Below are 18,567 nucleotides of genomic sequence, written 5' to 3' on the forward strand. Positions count from 1 at the left end.
AATACCTCCACAGTTATTTAAGATATCTCATTTACATCAGATATAGGTAGTATAAAATGATATTATTTCATTTATATCTGAAAAAGGAATATGGAGACATGTTAGGCATGCCAGTTGTCTTACTCTTTTCTAAACTTCATTAAATCATTAATTGTTAAAGAATGCTGACATACCTAAAACTGACTTAATAAAATATTCACTTAGTAGGCATAGAATGAATATTTCTAGATGCTTGTGTTAGTAGAAAATCAATAATTTTTTTCCAAATGATATATTCTTGGCTCAGTATAGTTTGTAAATGATTAAAAATCAGATATAATCACATTTTGCAATTATTTACCTCATTTATGTATATAAGCAAATAGCATTTAAAAATAGTAAAAATGCCCAAAGGAAGACACTTGAGTATCAAGGGTTTATTAAGCAAACAGAATTATTGAATACCCATACTATGTCTGCTCCTGTGTTGAATACTAGGGGTGGAGCCTGAGGTGAAAGATAAAATTTGATAAAATATTTGCAGGACCCGTGAAGCACCTTTGTATTATACAGTTTGAAAACAACTTACCTAGATGATAGCTTTCCTCTTTTCTCTTGAACTGCTGTGTAGCATTTTTGTTGGAATGGCATTTCTGTGGATTTCTTAGGTGTGTAATCCATTTATGATTGTGACCCTTAATGGAGAAGTGACTTTGTGATTGTGATTTTTTTTTTTTTTTTTGGTGGAATAGGAAGAAGGGGGAACTGAGTGTTAAATGTGAGGTTTTGTTGTATAGATCATAATTGAGCTTTTGTCTGGGTATACTGTACTTGAAGAAGTGATTATGTTTACCCTGTTAGTACTAAATATTAGGATTGTGCATATTTAATAATGTTGTTTGAAAAAAAGTGTTGGAAGTAGCCCTCACATGTAAAATCATAGGACATGTAAGAAGAGTAAAGGTTTTAGAGCTGAAAAGATTGATAACACTGGATATAACAACCTTGAAACTAGACGAAATGTAGACAAGAACAATGAAAATAATATGAATAGCCATAACCATTTTATTTAAAAGTAACTAAAATCTATTGATAACCTTAAAACCAGCATCCTGAATTCCCAATACCTTTGCTGCCATTCTTCTCTGCCTCATTCATGGAGGATGTAAACTATATCTCAGGGTCCTTTTCCTTTCAGATCTTAGACTTTGCCTTAGAATATTTCTCCAGAGTACTCAGCACTTTAGGCCCCAGGTGACATTCAAGATGAAACTTAATTATGAATCCTCGTGGCTAAGATACTTGTTTACCTTACCACTTGCCAGTAGATAGGAAAGAAGAAAGGGCATTCTGGGGAAGGGGTTCTTGCATAAGGAATGATTAAATGCTAAAATACTACACTGTTGTTTCAGGATACTAATCAAGCCAAGGAACTTTGAGACATAATAATAATGATCATTATAAAGTAATATAATCATGAGTTATTTACTGGATATGTGTAAACAGGAGGAGTTTTTATTTTTTTACATACATTGTTTCACTTCAGTTCTTTAAGCCTCCTTGGAGAGGGAGACATTAATAACTCTTTCTACCAGATGACAAAACTGAGTAAGAATGTCTCCTTAAAGTCACTCAGTGAGTAAGTATTTGGTAGAGCTGGAATTTTACTCAAATCTCAATATTACATCATGTAGCCTTCCTAATAAAATATAGGAAGCTGGAGAATTTATGAACTTAAAAAGAGGGTATCAATGTTGAATTCATAGTATACAAGAAAATATTACATGGTATTCTAACTTTCATTAGTTTTTCAAAGTAATAACTGGGTTTAATTATTTAGATTGAGGAAAAGAAACAAAGAGAGGAAGCAGAGCGGGAGAGACTGAGAATTGCAGAAGAAAAAGAAGAAAAACGGCTTGCAGAACAGAGAGCACGAATCCAGCAAGAGTATGAAGAGGAACAGGAAAAGAAAAGGGAGAAAGAGGAGGAGGTGCATTTTTCCCTACTTTCTTTTACTACTTAACCTGGAAGTGAAATCTTTATTTTGACTTGGAAAGGTATTACAGAGGAGAACAGTCCTAGAGTACATTTAGAAAATACCAGAGCAATATCCATTTATTGGATACTATTTTATTAAAGTGGAAGACTAAGAAAAGGGATAAATGATGACTTTTTTAAGCCAAAAATTAGTTTAGGCTGACCAGGATGTTATAAAAAGATGACTAATGCTTTATTATTAAATAGCTTCTTTTTGTTAAAGACCACTGTATCATCTGTATCTTTAATTTTATCTCTTTATTTCAGACAAATAAGACAGCAGATATTTGAATGGACTATAGAATGTGTGTATGGAGTGTGTATTTTTCTCTTTATTTTAAAGCAAAGGCTAAAAAATGAAGAGCTTATTCGATTAGCTGAGGAAAGACGAAAAGAAGCAGAAAGAAAGAAGAAAGAAGAGGAAGAAAAACATAATCTGCAGCTTCAGCACTACTATGCACGAGAAAATATAATCGGGGAAGAAACAAAGGTAATTTTCAGACAAAAGTGTCAGTTAAACCTGTAGTTTACACCACTTTCACTGTGGCCTTGTTAGCAAAAGCAAAAGAGTGGAGGAGATGCTTTTGTCCCTCCCTTCCATCTTGCTACTTCATCTGGATGCAGCACACCGAACTTCCTGTATAGATCATGTCACTGTGCTTTGCTGCCCTTTTCCTCCCAGTGAATGTGAAGGGTTTACTTACCTTAGTCATTCTTAATCTTGTTCCCATGGTCTATGGAGTAGCACCTGGCCAGCTATTCATGATAAGAGTAATACAGAAATGGAAAGTAAGTGGAAACTTTTGTAGCAATTTGTCAAAGTAATTATATGTCTGTTGGATCTGATAAAAAAGTTGGACTTGAATTGTGTAATGTCTTTTTAAAAATTTTCATGTATTTAGTAAGTCATTTTTACTGTTCTATACTTTTATCCTTGATGGATTGGAAATTAAAAAAGAAACTGGTGGCTCACAGTGGACTGGTTTGAAGTCCATATCTGAGCCACGTTGATACTCACTGTTAGGTGTGTGGTGGATCAAAGTTTTCAGACAGAGGTTTTCTCTCTAGGAAGCCACTTATGAAGCTCCAGTTTACACCCTTGCTCATATTTCAAAGCTATATATATATATATATTTTTTTTTTTAAAGATTTTATTTATTTGACAGAGAGAGAGACAGCCAGCGAGAGAGGGTACACAAGCAGGGGAAGTAGGAGAGGAAGAAGCAGGCTCATAGCGGAGGAGCCTGATGTGGGGCTCGATCCCATAACGCCGGGATCATGCCCTGAGCCGAAGGCAGACGCTTAACCACTGTGCCACCCAGGCGCCCCTCAAAGCTATATTTTAAATTTTATATGCATAAGTATCACTGGGGATTTGTTAAAAATGCATCTTCAAGTCTTACCTATAAAGTGTCTGATTTTAATAAGTCTGAGGTAGTCCAGGAATCTACATTTTACAACCATTCTTAGGGGTTCAGATGTAGTTGGCCTGTGGACCACACTTTGAAAAACTCTGTATGTGCTATAGGTTTAGCCCAATTTAATTTAAGAAAATGATTTTCAGAAATTTAGATTATTTCTCCTAAGCAGCATTCACAAAAAGACTACTTTTAACCAGTGGGCTCTTCTGTATTTATGATGTGGTTTGGTACACTATTCAGTGTGTAACCTATTATAGACAATGTGAGCCATTTTTGATGGGTTCAGATAAACTATTTGATTTCTCACCCCAGGATATTATGGTGATAGAACTAAGTGTTTGCAGTTAGAATCTGCTGAAACATTTTTTAAAAGAGAATTTATAAGTAGCACCTGTGTTTTTTGTTTTATTTATTTGCAGTGTTCTAGTAATGTTAGGCAATACCCTTCATTCTTAAAGTTGGATATATATTTGTTCTGCCTTTTAAAATATTATTCAAATGTCATTCATTTTTTAAATTAATAGCATTAATATTTTTAGAGCCATGTTAGTCTTATAGCAAAATTGAGTGGAAAACACAGAGAATATTTTCTTGTAAAATTATTTAAAAATGAAAGATAATTGTTAGTTTTCCACAATTGTGTTTCTGCCAATTTGTTATGTTTAAGAGAAAATGCTTTCCTTAGGAATATACAGTTTTATGACTGTTCTAGTTCAGTTGTAAAGTACCAGAGTTTTAAACCAGCTTTGTTCCATTTAATGTATTTTTCTCTCAGTGATGAAGTTATCATTGCTGGCGTAACTTTTCTTTTATTTATATATGCCTGATAATATATTTTTGTCCATTTTCTTAGTTTTTACTTTGCGTCACCATTTGTTTTTTATTTAGCTTATATATTTGGTTTGTTGAATTTGGTTTTATGGGTTTTTTTTAACTCAGTTTTTTATCTGATCGGAGAATTATGATCTTTTGAACAGTGATACCTAAATCCATCTATTTTTATCGTACCCAATATATTTGATCATGTTAATTGAATTTCTGACTTTTTTGTTTGTTTATGCTTCCTTGATAGTTGTTTTCTCACTACGTGAAGTATGCTTTGTTTGCTTCATCCTCTGTGGTCCTTTAGAAGGTTTAGTTTGTCTTTATAAATCTGCTTGTGGTCATCTAGGGGTTTTAAAAGAAAAGATTTTCTCATATATTTCTAATTTTGTCAAAGTCACCAGTGAAAGTAATATTTGATTTTGTACCATGCAAAATGAACAATTTAATATCCATACATATACTCTGGTCTAGGTGTGTGTGTTGTGTTTTTTAACCAGATAATTATTATTGCATTTTGTTGGGAATTTTTATGTTTTTTGCATTTTGATTTTAATGTGATGTTGGAAACTGTTAACTTTATCACACTGTAAACTGAAACCCTCTTTTATGTCTTATGGAGACAGAATGCTATTGTGATCTGGAAAATTCCCTCATCATGATGCTCTTGGTGATAAGGGATCTAGGTTTTAGAGGTTGATTTATATTATTTTCCAGAGATGAATTTTTGCTTTTTGTTTTGTCCTATTTCTTTTTGTTATTAAGACAAGTGTTTACCTTAGGTCTATTTTTTGTTTTTGTTGTTTTCCTAATATTTGGTATGCTGTTGCTTTACTTAAGTTTGTTGAAATTTTTTGTCCTGAGAGTCCTTTGGTTTTTAATAAACATAAATTGATTTTGATATTGTTATCATAACTGATGTTTTTGATCTTACATAATTGAATTTCTGACTTTTTTTTGGTAAAAAGTATTTTACTAAATAAAAGCAAAAGCATTTTGAACTTCCTAAATGGTCTTGTTAACTATTAGGGGTGTTTGTGCACACAGGTGCATATATATGTATACATACACATATGTGTGTGTGTATATATACATATGTGTTTATATTGTATGTGTTTGCATGTGTATATATACACATACATATATATGTATAATTTTTCCCCCAGCGCTTGAGACAGCCTTCTCCTGTAGTTCCTGCTCTTCAGAACAAAATTGCAAGTAGACTTCAAAGACCTCCTTCAGTTGACAGCATTATAAGTTCCTTTATTCAGGTATATACTTTTTCTTTTGATTTGTTAATCTTAGCTAAGTTATTTTAGGTGAATTTAGGGAATTGAGTGAGTTTTTTTTATTCATCATATTTAGCTGTTTACATTTTTTCAGATCTGAAATATAGATAATGTTTGAATTTATTTGTTGCATCAGCTGTAACTGATAATACTTGGTGCCATGAAGTGTAAATTCTTTTGACAGATTATAATTAAGCAAATGGTTTGTATCCAGCCCTCTCAAGAAGGCCTTTTCTTTGATAATATATTGTCTGGCTAGCTATATTTATGCTAATGAAGTCCCTTATGCTTTAGACTGAGCTATGATCAAAAGAATGCTGGGGAAATGTTCCAGAAGTGTTGATCCTTGAGTTGACTCGTGAAGAATAAGTAGGAATTTTCAGTAAAGAGGAGGAGGAGATGTGCAAAATCATGGAAGGAAGTGTAATCCGTATGGCACACATGGAGAAGAATACAACATGATTTGCTCTGGCCTCATAATGCCTGACCAGGGTGACAAAAGAGGTGGAGGTCAAGACATAAGTAGGATGTTGTATGGAGTTTGACTTTATTCCCATAGAAGAGTAGATACCAAATGAACCAATTACCAGAATAGACAAAGCAAATGTTAGAACATTGTCCTGAATCCCACCCTCTGAGATTCCGATTTAGTAGGTCTGTGGTAGATAATGAACGGGGATGCTTTGTAATACTTTCAGTAGGAGAATGACATGTTATAAGTTGGAGAATGGCCCTATTTGTCTTAAATAATGTTCTCAGGCACTGGTGTGGAGATGTATTTTAGAAGCTGGTAAGACCATAAACATGGAGAGAAGTTACAGTGGTTTTTGGAGAAGTGCATTTGTGAGACTTTCAGGACTTAAAGGCAGTGACATTAAGAACTGAGAATGGGTGACAAATTCAAGACCTACTCAAGAGACACAAATAATGGCATTTACAGACTGTGTGTGTGGGGTGTAGGCATCAGTGACAACTTTCCAGTTTCTTATGAGATTTATATAGAGTGGGTGGTTGAAAATATGGGTTGTGGGTAAAGAAGGAGCTCTGGACTGGTTTTGTAGATTTGGAAGCCATTAACATTGTTCCTCGTCAGATTAATACAATTGTCTAGGAATAGTTTGGGGGAAGAAAGGAGGGCTGAGGATGGAACACCAGGGAATTAAATATTTAAGAAACAGAGAAAGGAAATAGAGACAGAGAAAGTGACAGAGAATGGCTATATCAGTTGGTACTGGCCAAGTAAAACAAGGGTGTAAAATGCCCATTGAATGTGTCACTTGGGGATCACCTGGTTACTTTGGTGAGAGCTGTGTTAGTGGAGTGATAGGGTATGGAAGCAAAGGCAGTAGCTGTGTGGTGAGGAGGGAATAGGCATGAGGAAGTAGACACCGTGTTGTACCTATTCTTCTTGAAAGGATGGCTGTAGAGGGAAGTAGAGAAGGGACAGTAGATAGTGATGGAGGAGATAAGAATTTTTTTTAAGAAGGAAGGGTTTTTGTTTTTTGCTTTTTGCTTTTTTTTTAAGATTTTATTTATTTGAGAGAGAGCACAACACGGGGAGGGTCAGAGGGAGAAGCAGACTCCCCCCTGAGCAGGAAGCCTGATGCGGGACTCGATCCTGGGACTCCAGGATCATGACCTGAACCGAAGGCAGCCACTTAACCAACCGAGCCACCCAGGTGCCCCAAGAAGGAAGAGATTTTTAAGCATAAGCTGAGAAAAGAGTGATGGGAGGAGGTGGGAGTCACTTAACAGGTGCAGAGAACAGGTGATGGGATTGTCTTTGTCTTCCCATTGTGATGGGAAGGAAAAATACATGTAGGTAAGTATATAGGTAGGACAGTGGAAAATCTGGTTTCTTTTACATATAGTTACTTCATAAAATTATTCTTTTCAAGCTTCTGAGTAGGGAAGACATACTGAGTATATCTTTGTTATGATTGTTAAACAGGAAAATTCCATATCCAGGGCACAGTCTCCTCCGGTACCTGCCAGGCGAAACCAGCTCCGTGCAGAAGGTAGAGTTAATTATTAAGTCTGTAACCTGTAATACTTCCCTTTTAAGCTTTTTATTTTGAAATAATTATAGACTCACAGAATGTTGCATAAGAGCATAGTGAAGTCCTGCGTACCCTTCCTGCAGCTTCCCTCAGTGGTACTATCTTATATAAAACAATAACCAGGAAATTGACATCGGTATGTTCTATGGACCTCCATCAGGTCTCACAATTTTAACACAAAGTAATTGATATGTGTTTGTGTGTGGTTCTGTGCATTTGTATTATGTATAATTTGTGCGACTACTGCACAATCAAGGTATAGCATTGTGGTATCAGGGGCGCCTGGGTGCCTCAGTGGTGAAGTGTCTGCCTTTGGCTCAGGTCATGATCCCGGGGTCCTGGGATCAAGCCCCACATCAGGCTCCTTGCTCAGTGGCAAGTCTGCTTCTCCTTCACACTCTGCCACCTCCCCTGCTCATGTTCTTTCTATTAAATAAATAAAATCTTTAAAAAAAAAAAACAAACCGTGGCATCACCACAAAGGAACTCTCTTGTGCTGCCTCTTTATAGTTGTACTCTTCCCACCCCAAGAATATTTTTTAAGTCTGGTAGTTCCTGTATCTTATTGATATTCATAAATACGATCTGTATTTATAAAACATTAAAAATAACTCATAAAAATGTGTCTCTGAGCATTTTAGTTTTGTGATAAGTCAGGTTGTGTTTTGAATGTTTAATCTTCTGTTCTTATACCTGTCTTATCTTTTACTTATTAATGTGGATTTGAAGAGGAGAAAAAAAATGTAATTATGGAGTTATCAGAAATGAGAAAACAGCTTCGTAGTGAAGAACGGCGTCTACAAGGGCGGTTGCTACACATGGACAGTGATGATGAAATTCATATAAGGCAAGTTTCAACTTGCGTTTTTTGTTTGTTTTATTGTTCTTGTGTTCAGGAAAAGGAATTATACGTGAATCAGAACCTATCCAGTAATTCTACAGTTTTGAAACAGGATTAATGAGTCTTTATTGTAAAATCACATTTATTAGAATGGATAGTTAGAAAAGTTTTGAGAAAAGTTTTTAACAGATTGTTGGTGAAATTGTAATATTGAAATATATTTTCCCCCAAAAGAAATATAGTTAAATAATTATATCCTAGTGGCGGGACTCAGTGCAACTAATGCAAAGTAGTATATGATTTATTAAGTCTGTTTGTGTTTGTAGTATGTGGTAGGTTTTCTTTTTCTTTCCTTCTTTCTTTTCTTTTTTGGCAAAGTGGCTTTTTCTTTAACCAATATGCTTTTACTCTTTAAATTTTTTTTCATTTAAATTCAGTTAATTAGCATACAATGTATTATTAGTTTCAGAAGTAGAGGTCAGTGATTCATTAGTTTTATATAATACCAAGTGCTCATTACATCATGTGCTCTCCTTAATGTCCATCACTCAGTTACCCAGCCCCCCTCCCCTCCAGCAATCCTCATTTTTTTCCGAGTCTTCTGGTTTCTCTCCCTCTCTGATTTTGTCTTATTTTTTCCTGTCTTCCCCTATGATCTTCTGTTTTGTTTCTTGAATTCACATATGAGTGAGATATCATGATAATTGTCTTTCTCTGATTGACTTATTTTGCCTAGCATAATGCCTTCCTGTTCTATCCACGTTGTTGCAAATGGCAAGATTTCATTTTTTTTTTGATGATTGAATAATCCATTATATATGTATATCACATCTTCTTTATCAAATGCCTTTTCTGCATCTAGTGAGAGGATTATATGATTGTTGTCCTTTCCTTACGGATGTTGAACCACTGTTACAGCCCAGGAATAAAGACCACTTGGTCATGGTGAATAATCCTTTTACTATACCTTTGGATCCTATCAGCTAGTATCTTGGTGAGAATTTTGGCATCCATGTTCATCAGGGATATTGGTCTGTAATTCTCCTTTTTGGTGGGTTCTTTGTTTGCTTTTGGAATCAAGGTGATGCTGGCCTAACAGAACGACTTTGGAAGTTTTCCGTCCATTTCTATTTTTGGAAACGGCTTCAGAAGATTAGGTATTAGTTCTTTTTTAAATGTTTGGTAGAATTCTCCTGGGAAACCATCTGGCCCTGGACTCTTTTGTTTGTTGGGAGATTTTTGATTCCTGCTTCAGTTTCCTTGCTGGTTATGGGTCTGTTCAGGTTTTCTATTTCTTCCTGGTTCAGTTTTGATAGTTCATATGTCTCTAGGAATGCATCCATTTCTTCTAGATTGCTTCATATTGCTTCATCCATTTCTTCTAGATATGCTTCATGGCATATAGTTGCTCATAATACGTTCTTATAATTGTATTTCTTTGGTGTTGGTCATGAGTTCTTTCATTCATGATTTAATTTATTTGGGTCCTTTCTCTTCTCTTTTTGATAAAAGGGGTTTATCAATGTTATTAATTCTGTCAAAGAACCGGCTCCTAGTTTCGTTGATCTGTTCGACTGTTGTTTTGGTTTCTAGTTCATTGATTTCTGCTCTAATCTTTATTAATTCTCTTCTCCTCGTGGGTTTAGGCTTTATTTGCTGTTCTTTCTCCAGCTCCTTTAGGTGTAAGGTTAGGTTGTGTATTTGAGACCTTTCTGGTTTCTTGTGAAAGGCTTGTATTGCTATATACTTCCCTTGTAAGACCATTTTTGCTACATCCCAAAGATATTGAACAGTTGTATTTTCATTTTCATTTGTTTCCATGAATTTTTAAAATTCTTCTTTAATTTCCTGGTTGACCCATTCATTCTTGAGTAGGATGCTCTTTAGCCTCCATATCTTTGAGTTCTTTCCAACTTTCCTTTTGTGATTGAGTTCCAGTTTCAAAGCATTATGGTCCGAAAATATGCAGGGAATGTCCCAAACTTTTGGTACCAGTTGAGACCTGATTTGAGACCTAGGATGTGATTTGTTCTGGAGAATGTTCCATGTGCACTGGAGAAGAATGTGTATTCTGTTGCTTTAGGATGGAATGCTCAGAATGTATCTGTGAAGTCCATGTGGTCCAGTGTGTCTTTCAGAGCCCTTGTTTTCTTGTAGATCATCTGCTTAGATGATCTGTCCATTGCAGTGAGTGGGGTGTTAACGTCCCCTACTCTTATGTAGTATTATCAGTGTGTTTCTTTGATTTAGTTATTGATTGCCTTATATATTTGGCTGCTCCCATGTTAGAGACATAAATATTTACACCTATTAGATCTTGTTGGATAGACCCTTTAATTATGATACAGTGTCGTTCCTCATCTCTTATTACAGTCTTTGGTTTAAAATCTAATTTGTGTGATAATAAGAATTGCCACCCCAGCTTTCTTTTGCTGTCCATTAGCATGATAAATGGTTTTCCATCCCCTCACTTTCAACGTGGAGGTGTCTTTGGGTCTAAAATGAGTCTCCTGCAGACAGTAAATGGATGGGTCTTGCTTTTCTATCCAGTCTGATACCCTGTCTTTTGATTGGGGCCTATAGCCCATTTATAAGCAGAGTAACTATTGAAAGATATGGATTTAGTGCCCGTTTCTGTATATATTGTCTCTGTTCCTTTCTGGCCTGTGTTACTTTTGGGCTCTCTCTTCGTTTAAAGGATCTCCTTTAATATTTCTTCCAGGGCTGGTTTAGTGATCACAAATTCATTTAGTTTCTGTTTGACCTGGAAGCTTTTTATCTCTCCTTCTATTTTGAATGACAGCCTTGCTGGATAAAGTATTTTTGGCTGCATATTTTTCTCTTTTAGCACCCGGAATATATCATGGCAGTCCTTTCTGGCCTGCCAGGTTTCTGTGGGTAGGTCTCCTGCCAGTCTAACATTTTTACCCTTGTAGGTTATGGACCTCTTGTCCTGAGCTCCTCTTAGAATTTTCTCTTTGTCTCTGACATTTGCAAGTTTCACTATTATATGTATGTCGAGGTGTAGACCTATTTTTACTGATTTTTGAGGGGGGTTCTCTGTGCCTCCTGACTTGAATGCCTGTTTCCTTCCCTACGTGAGGGAAGTTCTCCACTATAATTTGCTCCAACATACCTTCTGCCCTCCCTTTCCTCTTCTGGGATCCCAATTATTCTAATATTGTTTTGGTTTACGGTATCACTTATCTCTTGAATTCTCCTCTCGATATCCAGATGTTGTTTATCTTTCTCTTTCTCAGCTTCTTTATTCTCCATCATTTTGTCTTCTATATGACTAATTCTCTCTTCTGCTTCATTTATCCTAGCAGTTAGGGCCTCCATGTTTTTTTATTAGTCTCATTAATAGCCTTTTTAATTTTGACTTGATTAGATTTTAGTTCTTTTATTTCTCCAGGATAGGCTTTCCTAGTGTCTTCTATGCTTTTCATAAGCCCAGCTAGTATCTTTATAATTCTTATTTTGAACTCTAGTTTCAATATTTTACTCATGTCCATACTGATTAGGTCTCTGTCATTACTGCCTCTTGTTTTTTTCTTTTTTTTGATGAGTTTTTTCATCTTGTTATTCTGTCAGAGAAGAATAGATGAACAAAAGAGCAAAGTACTAAAATGGCAACGAAAGGGGCACCTGGGTGGCTCAGTCATTAAGCATCTGCCTTCGGCTCAGGGTGTGATCCCAGGTCCCATGGGGCTCCATGCTCCGCTGGAAGCCTGCTCCTTCCTCTCCCACTTCCCCTGCTTGTGTTCCCTCTCTCACTGGCTGTCTCTATCTCTGTCAAATAAATAAATAAAATCTTAAAAAATAAATAAATAAAACGGCAACAATGACCCCAGAGAAATATACACTAAACGAATCAGAAGAGATGTTAAACCAGAAAAAATAAAAATAAAAGAGAGTGTGGAGAGGAGTTAAGATGGTGGAGCAGTAGGGGTCCCCTTTTTCAGCTGGTCCCCTGAGTCGAGCTGGATAGGTACCAGACCATCCTGAACACCCACGGAATCAGCCTGAGATGTAGGAAGATACACCTGGATTTATACAAATGAACATTCCCAGGACTGAGTATTGAGGTACGAAGCGGGGAGCCGTGAAACCATGCACAGATATTGGAAGATAAACGGAAGGGGGAGGGAGCCGATGCGCTTGGGCGCCGGGAAGCGGTAGCCACCTGCACTGGGGAGCAGGCGGACTCGCGGACCAGCACCCACGAGAGAGCAGACTGAGACGTGAGCCTGGGAACGCACGCGACCAGTCTGAAAACCGGAGCCCTAGAGTGCGCGAGAACCACACTGAAACGGAGCTCTGGAGCGCGCGCGGGGGCGGCTGGCGGTGTTAGAAACACAAAGGACAGAGATGTGCCGGCCCTGGAAGTGAGGGCTGGGACGCCGGCTGTGGGGCACACAACCCGGGATGCTGCAGGGTTTTTAGCAGCACCAACAGAAACAGAGTTAAAGAGGCCAGAAGAGCTCAGTGGAGAGAGGACTGCAATCTCTCTGTTCTGAGACAGAGGCTGGGATTTGACCACTGCTGCTCTGACTCTCAGAAGAGTCATAGCAAACTGCCAGGGAAAGCCGGCCAGAGAACAAAAGCCTGGAAATACTGGCTCACAGTGTGCCCATCCCCATCCCCCCTCGCATGGGACAGGGAGACTCTACCCAAACAGGGTTGCCTGAGTATCAGCGTGGCAGGCCCCGCCCCCAGAAGGCAGGCTGAAAAATCAAGAAGCCCACATCCCTAAGGTCCCTATAAAACAAGAGCACACTGCCTGAGTCCTGGTCAATAATTTGGGCTCTGGACAACCCCTTAACCTCTCCTCATCAGAATGACGAGGAAGAGAAATCCCCCCCAGCAAAGAAAAGATAATGAGTCTGTAGCCTCTGCCACAGAACTGATGGATATGGATATAACCAAATTATCAGAAATGGAGTTCAGAGTAACAATGGTCAAGATGATGTGTAGACTTGAAAAAAATATTAATGAGAATATAGAATCTCTAAGGGTGGAAATGAGAGCAAATTTGGCAGACATTAAAAATGCTATGAATCAAATGCAGTCAAAACTAGATGATCTGACAGGCAGGGTAAATGAGGCAGGAGAACGAATTAGTGAATTGGAGGATGGGATGGTAGAAGAGAAAGCTAAAACAGAAACCTGGCTCAAAAAAATCCAATCTCAAGAATGTAGGTTACAGGAGATTACTGACTCAGTGAAATGCTCCAATGTCAGAATCATCGGCATCCCCGAGGGGGTGGAAAAAGAGAAAGGTTTAGAAGAGATATTTGAACAAATTGTAGCTGAAAACTTCCCTAATCTAGCAAAGGAAACAAGCATTCGTGTCCAAGAGGCAGAGAGGACCCCTCCCAAGATCAACCGCGACAAATCTACACCACATCACGTCATAGTGCAATTCGCAAATATTAGATCCAAGGATACAGTATTGAAAGCGGCCAGGGCAAAGAAAGTTCTCACGTACAAAGGCAAAAATATTAGGATTACATCAGACCTGTCTACACAGACCTGGAATGAGAGAAAGGGTTGGGGGAGCATTTTTAAAGCTCTTTCAGAGAAAAACATTCAGCCAAGGATCCTTTATCCAGCAAGGCTGTCATTCAGAATTGATGGAGAGATAAGGACCTTCCAGAATCGCCAGTCACTGACCAATTTCGTAACCATGAAACCAGCCCTACAGGAGATATTAAGGGGGTTCTATAAAAGTAAAAAGGCCCCAAGAGTGATACAGAACAGAAATTTATAATCTATAGAAACAAAGATTTTACAGGCAACATGACATCATTAAAATCATCTCTCTCAATAATCACTCTTAATGTGAATGGCCTAAATGCTCCCATAAATGACACAGAGTTGCAGATTGGATAAAAAGTCATGACCCATCCATTTGCTGTCTACAAGAGACTCATTTTGAACCTAAAGATACATCCAGACTGAAAGTGAAGGGATGGAAAACCATTTTTCATGCCAATGGACCTCAAAAGAACGCTGGGTTAGCAATTCTCATATCAGACAGATTAGATTTTAAACTAAAGACTATAGTTAGAGAAACAGAAGGGCACTATATTATTCTTAAAGAATGTATCCAACAAGTGGATATGACAATGATAAATATCTATGCCCCCAACAGGGGAGCAGCAAGATACACAAACCAGGTCTTAAACAGAATAAAAAGACATATAGATAAAAATACGTTAATAGTGGGGGACCTCAACACTCTGCTATCAGCAATAGACAGATCCCCTAAGCAGAATATCATCAAAGAAACAAGAGCTTTGAATGCCATACTAGACCAGATGGACCTCATAGATATATAGATATATAGATATATATATATAGATATATATAGAACACTACACCCCAGAACAAATGAATACTCATTCTTTTCGAATGCACATGGAACGTTCTCCAGAATAGATCATATGCTGGGTCACAAAACAGGTCTCAACCGATACCAAAAGACTGAGATTATTCCCTGCATATTCTCAGACCGCAATTCTTTGAAATTGGAACTCAATCACAAGGAAAAATTTGGAAGAAACTCAAACACTTGGAGACTAAGAACCATCCTGCTCAGGAATGATTCGATAAACCAGGAAATCAAAAATCAATTTAAACAATTTATGGAGACCAATGAGAATGAAAACACAACGGTCCAAAACCTATGGGACACTGCAAAGGCAGTCCTAAGGGGAAAATACATAGCCATCCAAGCCTCACTCAAAAGAATAGAAAGATCTAAAATGCAGTTTTTATATTCTCACCTCAGGAAGCTGGAATAGGAACAGATGAATAGGCCTAATCCATGCACGAGAAAGCAATTGATCAAGATGAGAGCAGAGATCAATGAATTAGAAACCAGGAGCACAGTAGAGTAGATCAACAGAACTAGAAGCTGGTTCTTTGAACGAATAAATAAAATTGACAAACCACTGGTAAGACTTATCCAGAAGAATAGAGAAAGGACCCAAATTAACAAAATTATGACTGAAAAGGGAGAGGTCACAACCAACACCAATGAAATAGGAAGGATCATTAGAAACTTCTATCAACAGCTTTATGCCAATAAATTAAATAATCTGGAAGAAATGGATGCCTTCCTGGAAACCTATAAACTACCAAGACTGAAACAGGAAGAAATTGATTTTTTAAACAGACCGATTAATTATGAAGAGATTGAAGCAGTTATCAAAAACCTCCCAAAAAACAAGACTCCAGGGCCTCATGGATTCCCCAGGGAATTCTTCCAAACATTCAAAGAAATGATACCTATTATCCTGAAGCTGTTTCAAAAAATAGAAACAAGGAAAACTACTAAACTCATTCTATGAGGCCAATATTACCTTGATCCCCAAACCAGGCAAAGACCCCATCATAAAGGAGAATTACAGACCGATATCCCTGATGAATATGGACGCCAAAATTCTCAACAAGATCCTAGCTAATAGGATCCAACAGCACATTAAAAGGATTATCCATGATGACCAAGTGGGATTCATCCCTGGGATGCGAGGGTGGTTCAACATTTGCAAATCGATCAGTGTGATAGATTATATCAACAAGAAAAGAGTCAAGAACCATATGATCCTCTCAATAGATGCAGAAAAAGCATCTGACAAAATACAACATCCTTTCCCGATTAAAACACTTCAGAGTGTAGGGATAGACGGTACATTCCTCAATCTCATAAAAATCATCTAAGAAAAGCTTACAGCAAATATCATTCTCAATGGGGAAAAGCTGGAAGCCTTTCCCTTAAGATCAGGAACACGACAAGGATGCCCACTCTTGCCACTATTATTCAACATAGTACTAGAAGTCCTTGCAACAGCAATCAGACAACAAAAAGGGATAAAAGGTATCCAAATCGGTAAAGAAGAAGTCAAACTGTCTCTCTTTGCAGATGACGTGATACTGTATATGGCAAACCCAAAAGTCTTCACCCCCAAACTACTAGAAGTTATAGAGCAATTCAATAATGTGGCGGGATACAAAATCAATGCTCAGAAATCAGTTGCCTTTCTATACACGAATGATACTGAAGAAAGAGAAATTAGGGAATCCATCCCATTTACAGTAGCACCAAAAATCATACGTTATCTTGGAATTAACTTAACCAGAGACATAAAGGATCTATATTCTAGAAACTACAAATCACTCTTGAAAGACATTGAGGAAGACACAAAAAGATGGAAAAGTATTCCATGCTCATGGATCGGAGGAATTAACATAGTTAAAATGTCCATGCTACCCAGAGCAATCTACACTTTCAATGCTATCCCGATCAAAATACCAATGACATTTTTCAAAGAATGGGAACAAACAGCCCTTAAATATGTGTAGAACCAGAAAAGGCCCCGAATCGCCAAGGAAGTGTTGAAAAGGAAAAACAAAGCTGGGGGCATCCCGTTGCCAGATTTCAAGCTATAAAGCTGCGACCACAAAGACAGCATGGTACTGGCACAAAAACAGACACATAGACCAATGGAACAGAATAGAGAACCCAGAAATGGACCCTCGGCTCTTTGGGCAACTCATCTTTGACAAAGCAGGAAAAAACATCCAGTGGAAAAAAGACAGTCTCTTCAATAAATGGTGCTGGGAAAATTGGACAGCTACATGCAAAAGAATGAAACTTGACCACTCTCTCACACCATACACAAAGATAAACTCCAAATGGATGAAAGTCCTTGATGTGAGACAGGAATCCATCAAAATCCTAGAGGAGAACATAGGCAGCAACCTCTACGACATCAGCCACAGCAACTTTTTTCATGACACATCTTCAAAGGCAAGAGAAACAAAAGAAAAAATGAACTTGTGAGGCTTCATCAAGATAAAAAGCTTTTGCACAGCCAAGGAAACAGTCAAAAAAACTAAGACGCAGTCCACGGAATGGGAGAATATATTTGCAAATGACACTACAGGTAAAAGACTGGTATCCAAGATCTACAAAGAACTTCTCAAACTCAATACACAAGAAACAAACAAGTCATAAAATGGGCAGAATATATGAACAGACACTTTCCCTATGAAGACATAGAAATGGCTAACAGACACATGAAAAAATGTTCAAAATCATTAGCCATCAGGGAAATTCGAATCAAAACCACACTCAGATACCACCCTACGCCAGTTAGAATGGCAAAAATTGACAAGGCAGGAAACAACAATTGTTGGAGAGTATGTGGAGAAAGGGGATCCTTCCTACATTGTTGGTGGGAATGCAAGTTGGTACAGCCACTCTGGAAAACAGTGTGGAGGTCCCTTAAAAAGTTAAAAATTGAGCTACCCTATGATCCAGCAATTGCACTACTGGGTATTTACCCCAAAGATACAGATATAGTGAAGAGAAGGGCCATATGCACCCCAATGTTCATAGCAGCACTGACCACAATAGCTAAATTGTGGAAGGAGCCGAGATGTCCTTCAACAGATGACTGGATTAAGAAGATGTGGTCCATATATACAATGGAATATTACTCAACTATTAAAAAGAACGATTTCTCAACATTTGCTGCAACATGGATGGCACTGGAGGAGATAATGCTAAGCGAAGTAAGTCAAGCAGAGAAAGACAATTATCATATGGTTTCACTCATTTATGGAACATAAGAAGTAGGAAGATCAGTAGGAGAAGAAAGGGAAGTAGTAAGGGTGGGTAAACAGAAGGGGGAATGAAGCATGAGAGACTATGGACTCTGGGAAACAAACAGGGCTTCAGAAGTGAGGGGGGTGGGGGAATGGGATAGGTCGGTGATGGGTATTAAGGAGGGCACGTATTGCATGGTGCACTGGGTGTTATACGCAAGTAATGAATCATGGAACTTTACATCAAAAACTAGGAATGTACTGGATGGTGACTAACATAATATAAAAAAATGTTATTATTTAAAAAAAAGGGAACAATACCAGCTCATAAAAAAAAAGAGAGAGAGAGAAAGAGAGTGAGAGAATATAATCAGACAGGTGACCAGAACAGAGCAATATACTGGATCCTGTGTGTATTTTCGTCTGTTTGTTAGAAAATAGATTCCAAAATTGTAAAGAAAGAAAAACTTTATACGTGCAAAAATAAAATTAGATACAAT

At 37.5% G+C, this 18,567-nt stretch overlaps 1 protein-coding gene across 7 annotated transcripts in view; it reads left to right on the top strand.

Moving 5' to 3' along the window:
* CSPP1 (centrosome and spindle pole associated protein 1) overlaps positions 1–18,567 on the top strand; it is a 332,365-nt gene that overhangs the window by 107,546 nt on the left and 206,252 nt on the right. For all 7 annotated transcript variants that reach the window (XM_057308135.1, XM_057308136.1, XM_057308139.1 and 4 more), the window contains 5 exons: positions 1,820–1,969; positions 2,360–2,506; positions 5,426–5,530; positions 7,500–7,566; positions 8,338–8,455. In XM_057308135.1, coding sequence (XP_057164118.1) covers positions 1,820–1,969; positions 2,360–2,506; positions 5,426–5,530; positions 7,500–7,566; positions 8,338–8,455 — 587 coding nt within the window. The remainder of the gene's footprint in view (positions 1–1,819; positions 1,970–2,359; positions 2,507–5,425; positions 5,531–7,499; positions 7,567–8,337; positions 8,456–18,567) is intronic.

This window comes from Ursus arctos, unplaced genomic scaffold (genome assembly GCF_023065955.2).
Source record: "Ursus arctos isolate Adak ecotype North America unplaced genomic scaffold, UrsArc2.0 scaffold_6, whole genome shotgun sequence".
NCBI classification, from domain to species: domain Eukaryota; kingdom Metazoa; phylum Chordata; class Mammalia; order Carnivora; family Ursidae; genus Ursus; species Ursus arctos.